Raw genomic sequence first — 10,349 nt, forward strand, 5'->3', positions numbered from 1 at the left:
GAGATCAGGGGAGTGTGATGAATAAACCAGCGTGGATCACCATTACAAATGTGATTCACCATTCCTCTCTGTTCCCCAGGTAAAGGTAAGAGCTTGGAGATGGCTCCTGGGTGGCTGTGGCTCAGCAGCATTTCGAGGTGAGTCTGGATCTCTGTGCACTGTAACAGTTTGATTAACATGGCAGCGGTTACAGCTGGAATTGAACCGCAGGTGAAGTCTTCACATCTTCCTCATCAATGTACTGATGATAAATCAAATCCTGACAACTCTTTAGGCAGATCAGATTTATTGGAAGTAAAAAAAACAGAGAGAGAAACCTGCAGATCCAGCAGTTCGTATACAGCCCAAATTAACAATGAACACAAAATCCCATCCTCAGGAGCTGCACGTCTTCTCCTTCACCACTTACAGAAAGGGGAAGGGAGAAAGCTTAAATTCCACAAGAAGCAACTTAATATTCAAGTCACATAGTTACAGATAAATCCTGCAGCCCCTTCCTAAAGTGAATCAAAATTTAAGATTTTAAGAACTGCCCCAAGCTTCAAGGTGTCTCCAAAAACTGTGAAAGAAAAGGACAGAATGACTGCATGTGCTGACTATAGAAAAATATGCCTGTTGCTGACAGTAAAGAAATAAAAAAGAAGATTTCTCCTTCTTCTTCTATAACTATAGAGATACTGTTAATGACCAGTGGAACTGAAAGTTTCTCTGCCTGAGTCCAAGAGCTGTTAATTTTTAGATACATTTTCAAAATAAAAGGCAGAAAAAAAATTAGAACAAAGTTTAGTAACAAACTTAGTATAATATGACTATTTATAAATAAAAGTATAAATATTTTACATATCTATATATATACATTGACATGACCTGGTATTTAAGGATACACATTTTGTTAAAATAGCATTCTTGTCCCTTTGTTGCTGCTCATTTAGCTGCAAAAAATTAGAATACATGTATTTGATGCCAAAGCTAAGATACACAGCATAACTTAAAAACAGAGAACAGACATGTGGGATAAGAAAAATGTACCCCCCCAAAATTAAATTGGTATGTTTATGTTCCTGTTAAAATAGGCAATGGCTACATTTTAATTACAGATTTAACTATGCAGTGTCTTTAGTTAAAATTCATGTAACTTTGCATTATACCTGATAATGTTCCTGTGTGTTTTTCAGTATGAGAAAATACCACAAATTCTCTGGCTTAGTATAGGAAATATTGCAAACACATAAATATGTGCAAAGACTGTATATAGAGATCCTAACTGTGATGAAACTCTGGCCTAAATGGTGCAGGCCCAGGATAAGTGTTGGATAATATCAAATGTCACTTAACGAGACATTTTTAAGCAGGAAATTCAATTTTTTCCCCCAAATCTGATCACAGCTTTTGCCTGAGTTAAAAAAAAAAATAAAATAAAATAAAATAAAATCCTTTATGAAAACTGCATGCTATGACTTGCCAACGCGTCACCTACTTTTCTACAAAAGTGAGATTCTGCCCTGGTGTAAGTGCATTTTATTTTGCTTTACCACTTATTTACACCTGCTGAGGGTTGGGGTTTAAAACACACCCGGGTTGCTGCAGGAGCTGGGATTGAAGAGTGTTATAATTGCGTATTATAAAGTTGGCTTTTCGCAAATATTAAATTGAATGCTGTATGTATAACGTGGCAAGGTTTTACTGCATTAGTATAGTTTATTTTCTGCTATTAGCAGGGCTTAAAAATGATAGTGTAATAAATACATACATATATATATATATATTTTTTTAATGTTGTAGCATAATATTAAAATGGAAACTATGTGATGTAAGATGCTGTTTGTAACTATCCCAGAAGAATAAGAAAAATAATCAGGAAATTCCCCGCATTCCTGAATAACCTTATCTGGATGAAGATAACAGCGCAGACAATATAAGACAAACACCAAATAAGAATTTATTGCCTCTGTTACCAGAAAGTGAGGCAAGATAGAACCACCAGAAGAAGTAAAACATATTGATAGAATGGCGGGGAGGTCGAAAGTTAAACCCAACGTCTACAAAGAAGGTTTGAATAATATGTAAGAAGTTTATGAATAGGCAACAAGCTAGTACATTTAAAGAAGTGGCTTTTTCCGAGTTTAGGGTGTGCTTTCTAGCTGCGCGCCAGGGCCGAGATCCTTCGCTTCATTTCTGTTTCTACCAAATTTCCAGATTTCTAAAGTTCTTTGTTTTCATTTCTATCGGTTGTCTTATCCATTTATTTACTTATTTAAAATTTAAAATTACCGCGGGAGCGGAGCAGTTTCGTTTCCGTTCAGGGGAGCGCTGAGGGCGCGGCGGGGCGCGGCCGCTGCCCCGGGAAGTCGCTGAGGGTGAAGGAGCGGGAGCGGCGGCGCGGCGGGGCGCGGCCGGGAGCGCGGCCCCGCAGCAGGCCGCGGTACAGGGCCGAGCTCAGGAAGCGGGGGTAGCTGTCCTGCTCCATCAGCCGGTACACCCTGCTCTGCGCAGCGTCGAAGGTGCCGCGCAGGGGCTGCCCCATGCCCTGCCTCGTCAGTTCCTTGATGTGGAAGTCCAGGTTCACCTGGAGGAGGAGAAAGGGTGTTCGTTTAATGCGTGTTCGCGCGTATCGCGTGCTGTTATTTTTTGACAGCTCTGATGCTGTACGCTGGTGAAAAGGCTTTTCTGGTAAGATGCCCCAGGTTTTTGCTTTTATGCTTTCCAGATTCTGTACTGCATTCGTATATAATTCTGAACTTCATATGAAGCGTTAGCGAGTTCTCCCCACAGTTTAGTTAAACAAAACAATCCTTTTCCAGCCCAAGTGCACCGTTGCAGCTTCAGGCCCCAAAAATATGAACAACAGCGAATTGAGGAGAGCAATCTGGGAGGGTGGGACTTCCTAACCTGAAGCCGTAATTGGACAATTAACACCAATATGTAAACGGATCAAAACTTTAAAAAGTGTGAAAACTTGTGACCCATTATCCATCTTGGCTGGAGCCTTGGCCGGGCTCTTGTACTGTCCGAGGTGCATCCTTTGAAGGCCTTTAAATAAATTCCTACTTTATTCCTTTAATAATGTCTAGCCTTTGTTCCGTCCTCTCAAGGCATAAGGGGGCTTCAAATAGCCCATACAACAGGATATTAACACCACAGAACTGGTGTGTTCATCTTCAGTGGTGGCTCTCAGAAAGTCTTCACAAATGTACCATGGAAAACTGGTGGAACAGAAGATATTTAAACAAAAGTTGCTTTCTAACAGTGATCACTGTACAGTTGCAGCTTCCCAGCTTTTCAGTACCAGATCTCCCCTGCTCTCAGTTAGGATTAAAGTAGAATTTGTCCTAATGAGATGACATTAGTGAATAGTTAAAATTTCTGGTTTCTGTGTAGTTTGGATAGTAGGAAGGTGAGAAAATTCTAATTTTTTTTTTTTTTTTTTTTTTTTAAAGGGGTCTCTGAAGGCTTTAGATTGGAAAAGCATATCTTAATGACTATTTGTTCTGTGTGCTGCTGCATTCACCCTGGGAAATATTTAATAGTATAAGAATTTTAATTAAGTGACAGGCACTGATTCAAGCATGTTATTTTGAAAAATAAGATAGACTATATATTTTAAAAAAAGAAAAAAAGTGTTGACCCAGTCAAAAAGTGACTTCTACAATGTTTTTCTTTTCCTCCCTGAGCGGCACCTGTCATTTCCATGCATAACTAGTTAGATCAAATAGTCTAGATCTAAGAGCTGAAGGGCAATAAGTGATCAGAGAAGGGATGACTCATCCAAAATGTTTTGATCCCATCAAACTGTGAGCTCAGAAATTTGTGTGTAGAAGAGTTCTGCGGGACAAGGAGTCAGAGAAGAGGTGCAAGGTCCAGAGCTGTCTGGTCTCAGCTGAACGTGAGGGAGGAAGTCACACCAAAGCCAACCACAGCACCCACACTGCCTGCACCGAACTCAAGTATGGCAGAGAAAGAAATTGTTATGTTACTGTGACTTCCCTGCCCTGTCCTCTCCTCAGCTTTCCTCCTGCTTATCTCTTTTCTTCCCTCAGTCTCAAGCATTGACGGTGTCAGCACCTGTTACCTGTCCAGGGCTCCTTCTCCCCAAAGGCACATAGCAGGGAAAGGAATGAAAAGGGACATAAGTCCTTAAAAGTGAGCATTTCTTAGGAAAGGCAGATCAGAATCCTGATGTAACCTATGGGAATTGCAGGTGGAAACTCCACCACTTTGAAATCCTTCTGCTAAAATGAGAATTACACCTTTTTCACCCTCGTTACAAGGAAGCAGAAGTTAGTGTTTAACTTCCGCTATTCTGGCAAATGAAAAAAAAAAAAAAACCAACAAAAAAGCAGGTATTGGTTAGTGACATATTTGATCTGTTCAAATGAGATAGAATTACAGGAAACTGTAAGTCCAAAATCACAAAGCTGCTTGAGATTTCACCGAAAAGCTGATAATCTCCCATCCTGTTCATTTCCATCTTAGGGCAGGCAAAAAAATACTTCTTTTGTTTATTTAGGAACCCTTTCTAATACACTTCAGTAAAATGGAGAAATTGGAAACCTGAAAACTTTTTTCATTCTTAGGATACTGAAAAAGGCCTTAGTGTTCGTGAGGATTGTCATATCAGCTTTGTTTTGTGCTGACAGTAACATAGCAAGGATACACAATTGGAGGTGGAGGGGTGGAAAAGGGATAGGGAGTCAAGCAAGACAAGATTGTGCTCCTTCCAGAATTTTGACTTTTATGAAAGTCTTCTTACATCAGGGGACTGCAGGATTAGCTCTTGAGGCTGCTTCTGGGCATGTGCTTCTTAAAAGCAGATTTCACCAGATGCAGTCGTGTCAATCAAACACTGTGTATAACAAGGAAGGTCTTTTACCTCTTTTGGAGCATCTTTCTGTATGAATGTTTCAAAAATGGTCTTGGCTTTTGGCAGAAGTTCATGTGCGCTTTTGCTTTTCTTGTAATCCTCGCAGGCTATCCAGAACTCAATGTTCTCCTCACTGAACTCGGTTTTCAGAAACTTTGTGAAGGTATCCAGCCCAGCTACAAAAGGGAAAGTTGAATAGCATTAAAAATATATATCCTTATCAGACAGTTACTCTTCCAAAGATTCTGTGCAAGGTAGTAAATAATAAAATATGTTTTGCTCCCTTGGAATAATACCACATTACAGATAATTATCTTAAAATACATAAATATTTTAAAAGATGTGCAGTTTCTCCATTATGATCCTGCAACTCTCATTACAGAATTCTCATCGTCAGTAAAAAATGCTACCAAGATCTCATAAATTTAGAAAAAAAACATGGTGGACTTTTTTCCAGCTGAATATCAATTTAGGTTGATCAAAAAACTATTTGAATCTTTGCTCATAAGTAAACTATTCTTCAGCAGCAGTTTAAAATGGATGGCTCTCAGCATGTCCATCCTTTGCTTTGTCCTGCTGTTGTTACACTGAGAATATTTTCTTTCCCAAGTATACTTCATCTGTGAAAGTAATGCAATGGTGTGGATGTGAACTGTTGAAGGAACAGATTTGAAAAGCACACAGTGTCCGGCATTGTAGCTGAAACATATGTGTGCCCCTCCAAAATGAAGGCAGGAACAGACGTGCATTTGATAATTATGGGAGCAGCAGGGCCTCTCAGATGATGGCCAGCTTGGATCCAGTCTCTGCCTTAGAAACAAACCCTGCCAGGAGTGACAAAGTCTTTCCTTAAGTACATGGAACATATGCAATCAGGAATATTTGAGCAATATTCGGATCAAATGCTCCTGTTTACTGAAGGGACTCTTTGCTGTCTGCTATATTACTTTGTTCAATAAAACACCAAACTCAAAAATTATTTTAAACTATTTTTACAAGTTGACAGCGAGCTACAGCCTAAGAAGACAAGGAGAGCAGGAAACACGTGTTGTTATAAATGATCCATCATACCTAGTTTGGGTCACTGCCACATCTATTTAAGGGCATAACTGAACTTCATAATTTTCCATCCTTTACCATCAATTTTCCATCCTAACAGTCTGCATGGAGAGAGGAAAAACTACTGACCTTTCTCAGAAAGCAGTTTGTTAAAAGACTCTCCCCATTCCACTGCTTCTTCAGGAGACACACTGCATAGGAAACAGAAATGAGTTTTGAAGAATTGTTCATACTGTGCATTTAGGAAGCTGTGTAACGCACATCACCTGTTACCACCGTGACTCAGGACTGTTTCACAAAGCCTTTGATTTGATCACTTCACTAAGGGAAATAATTCTCTCAGGGACTTCAGGAACATTTGCTTTAACTCTTTCCTGACATTTTTTCCTGCAGAGTTACACTTCTTTTCTCTTTTTATAAAAACATCAGAGCAGAGGTTTTTCACTGTGGTATTTGTGTATTCCCCTACTAATCTTTAAGGGAATTAAGACCATGTAGAATGGTAAAACTCATAAGGGAAGAAGGTCTTGTCAGCTATTTAAACATGAGATACTCATGCAGAGATGTGGTTTTCAATATGCTCACTCTGAGGCCATTACCACAGTCTGCTTTTAATGAAATATGCAGAATTCTACAGCCTGAAGATAAAATTGTAGCAATATGCTTTAGGTGTCAAAAACATTCCAAATTACCAAAAACATTTCAAATGCCGTGTTATTCTGAGACACTGTGCCTCATTTATAAAATTCTCATATTCTCCACCAAGTATATCAAGTTGCACGTGTTTGATCTCAAAAAAATCTGCCTTAGGAAACAGCAAGGAAAGGGGAGAAAGGCAATTTTTATCAGTCGTTTTGTGGATATGAATGTTTAGAACCATTTTCATTCGCGGGTAAATCACAGCACACTGAAAAGTATCAGTAAGTGACTGGTCCAGGATTAGTTGGTCAGATCAACGTCTTATGGACCGACCATTTCTGGAATATGATCCCACTTCCTCATCAAGGGTTGCTTTCTGTTGCCTGCTTTATACAGTTTGGGCTCCCTTGGCAAAACCTGTAGGCATGTGAAGTTTAGGTGAAAGGAAATTCCAATCTCTTTGGGAAGGAATTTAAGCCAGTAATGACCCTGGGTTTGCACAAAACTGAAAAGGAGGATTTTTTTTTTTTTTTCCTAAAATTTATTTTAATAGGTGTCACATGTTTCATAGCTGAAGTAATCACTTGCAGGAATGAAAATTTTAACTAGGGAGAGGAAAACAGTTTGTGAGGAGAGAAATGAAACTCAGGAAAGCAGGGATTCAGGGAAAACAAGACCTCACTTCCTTACAGAGGTCATTATGAGAATTACAGTTATGAGAATTACAAAAAGTACAGTGAAGTCTGTCATCAGCAGGTTCCTGTACCAACAGAAATTACTTTGGTCATAGTGAAAGATAAAACCTTATCACTTCAGACCGCATACTCAGTCCACAAAGGCATGGAATGCTAGGGGATCTTTGCTGGGTTTGGAAACTCCCACTGTGAGTTTCTGTTTTTCCTTCAGAATCTGCAACAACCCGGGAGTCTCACAGACCCCCAACACCTGAGTGCAGCAGTGAACTTGTGCAATGATAGACAGAAACTAAGATTTGCTCAGCTTTGCCACTTCCTAAATACAAGAAGAAACTAATTTAAATGAACTTAAACTAAAAAACCAAACTTTTAAACCAACAGATTAATTAACTTTTCTATACTATCACCCCAATTTCCATCTGCAGTGTTTCATTAAATTCTCTTTCTACTTATTTTAGTAACTCTGTGTGAAAAACAGAACTCATAAAAGCCAAGTAAATCACTTAATAAATTTCAAACTATTATCTCACTTTATTATTTGAAAAAGAGTAACATTTTGTTTGTTTGTTTTTTCCATTTTTGACAAATACAATTATCGCTTTAATCGAAATATAAAGACCATCAAAAATCTACAAGTTTTTCTTCTGTACAAGAACAGTCAAATCTGTTAGTCAGGCACCAGCTGATAGTAACATGGCAAAAGACAGCTGGCTGAGTGAGGAAGTGGTGGTCTGTTACAAAGGGGAACTTCTTCAGAGAATGGTTAGTGCTCTGAAAGTGCCATCTCGCAGAGTGTGAGAATGCAGGGAATGGCTGTACTTTATAATAAATACCTGGGGTATAGGAGCCAGGCAGCACTGTCTGTGTGCAGGCAGCTCTGCTTTCTCTTTACAGACACAATCTTAGAACGGGTTCAAGTGTCTGTAGCCAGGATATCTCAAAACGTGAGCAGTAAACACGGCCTGGTTATCCAGATGCACCGGTGGGAATGTTTAGATACCCCCTCCACTGCCACTTTGCCATGGGTTCTAGAAGCAGAATTTGGGCCCCTAGGTGACCTCTACCATGTGCTCATTGATTACAAGGGCTTGTAGAAGCAGCTCTGGTCAAAGCAGGCAGCTTGGTCCTGAAAGTGGAAACTGCAGGCACTGAAGTGTTCTGGGGTGATTTGTGGTGGAAATAAAGGGCCGGTACATTTTTTTAGGCCATGGTGTTGCAGAATTCTACATATTCCTGCTTCTCAGGCAGGACCTACAAACATAATTCTTAATATCTCAGTGAGAACTTGGTACTCCATTGCAGTGAGGAATTAAACACTTATGGAAGTCAGCAAACCCAAGATTGTACCCTGCATCTTTATGGTAAATACTAGGGACAATACTACCAGGGTGTATGAATTTTGGAGACAAGAGTGTTCAACCAATTGCTACAGTCGCTGAGGAACTCTGCATTCAGTATTTAACACACCTATGGCATTTGTACATCTCAGAAGTATTTGAAAAACTTGCTTTGCAAGGAGTTGTATGATTTTCCTGCAAGTTGCATTTCTGAGTTGATCATTGCTCTATACAGCCAGTGGACTCCTACCAAGGCTGCTGGCACAAGGTTTAAACCTCTCTGCAAGGGTATGGGGACCAGTGGTGTGAAAATAACTGCTGATTGCCTTGATGCACACCAGGTGATTCTGTAGTGTTTGCATGCCTGGGTTACACTTTCCAAAGTCTTACCCTGCCCAGTCTGAGCGCACACACACAGGTACAGGAAACAGCCTGAGTCACACCGGCGCTTGTCAGACGGAATCCCCAGCCACCTCAGTCTTTTACATTGTTTACCTTGCTCCTTTTGTCAGGTTCCCAGGTTTGCCAAGGTGATCACCTTCATGGAATTCAGGTTTCTGCAGGAGCAGGCTCAGCCTATTTCTCTTCTGCTTAGCTCTACGACAGAATTGGAGCAGCTTTTCAAGAAACATTTTAGAAAGTTGGTCTTTCCCGCTGAAGCATTCCCTGCTTCTGCCTTATAGATCTCCCTATTTTCACTAACAGTAATGTTGGTGTTACTTCTCCTACATATATAATTCACATCAATGTTTTTCTCTTCATAGCTTATCACAAATTTACATATGAAGCACTGGCAAAGAAAAATGGAAACATCTCCATTTTCAACATCCTTTTAAATTTATTTTAAAGATGAAGGGGCCAAACTTCCTATTAGAGAACATAAACAGTTGGTTCAGCATCTTCTACTTTTAATGTTTCACAAAGAAAAAAGGAAGTATTGCTTCCTGTCATTTGAAATTTTTGAAAAAAGCTTTCCCGGATCATATTCAGGCTTTAGAGAAGCATTTCTCAGAACTTCTCGCAACCCCTCTTTCTTAGTATTTTTAGATCATTAATTTGATTTGTTTCTTGTCCTCAAAAAAAAATGAGTTCTTTGAGATAATTCTTCTTAAAGAGTTCATATTTTACACATACAATTTCTAGGATTACGGTTCATGAGTTCTCATAAATATGTCAAAAATGAAATCAGCTGTGCCCTAAATTCCCCCCAACAAGCTGTGCTGGAAGAGTGCTCCATGTAAACAGAACACTCCAAGGGTCGGCGTGACCCGAACACTTACCCAGGCTTGCTTGCCTTGTGTGGCTCGTCCTTAATTGCTGATTTCATGACTTTGCAGTAGGGTTTATCCTTCGAAGCAGAAATGCTGAGTTGAGGGAATAAAAGGAGCGGGTTCTCCATCTTCCTCTAGAGAAGCTTCCGGCAAGGTTCCCTGCGCTCCCTCGCCCCCGGTCCACACTGGCTCCGGCTCTCACATGCTCCGGCAGCCTGGGCTGCCCTGGCCAGCCCCAGCCCTGCGTCCAGGGGAGATGGTGGCAGGAGGTGGCTCCGCACGGGCCACTGCAGCTGTGCCCACGCCAGGGTGTAAGGACAGCCCTGGCTGTGCCCTCGTCACTTGGGGAAGTGACATTGCAGCTTCGCAGGGCTCTCACTGCAAACCACAGCCCAGAGCGGTGGTTGCTCTGTGCAGCTCAGCTCCTGCTCGGCCTAGGGTGACACCAGCCTGTGCTCTCAAGCACCTCTGCATGCCCGAGGCTCCT

General features: G+C 40.6%; 1 protein-coding gene across 1 annotated transcript; it reads right to left on the reverse strand.

Annotated features, from left to right (window-relative positions):
* Positions 1-1,771: 1,771 nt before the first annotated feature.
* Positions 1,772-10,126, reverse strand: RGS18 (regulator of G protein signaling 18). Its single transcript, XM_040073288.2, has 5 exons — positions 9,872-10,126; positions 9,087-9,188; positions 6,050-6,111; positions 4,871-5,037; positions 1,772-2,566 (listed from the first exon to the last, which is right to left on the reverse strand). The coding sequence occupies exons 1-5, from the start codon at positions 9,988-9,990 to the stop codon at positions 2,300-2,302; spliced, it is 717 nt and encodes a 238-aa protein (XP_039929222.1). The 5' UTR covers positions 9,991-10,126; the 3' UTR covers positions 1,772-2,299.
* Between the last annotated feature and the right edge of the window lie 223 nt (positions 10,127-10,349).

The sequence above is a fragment of the Hirundo rustica genome, chromosome 9, assembly GCF_015227805.2.
Source record: "Hirundo rustica isolate bHirRus1 chromosome 9, bHirRus1.pri.v3, whole genome shotgun sequence".
NCBI classification, from domain to species: Eukaryota; Metazoa; Chordata; class Aves; order Passeriformes; family Hirundinidae; genus Hirundo; species Hirundo rustica.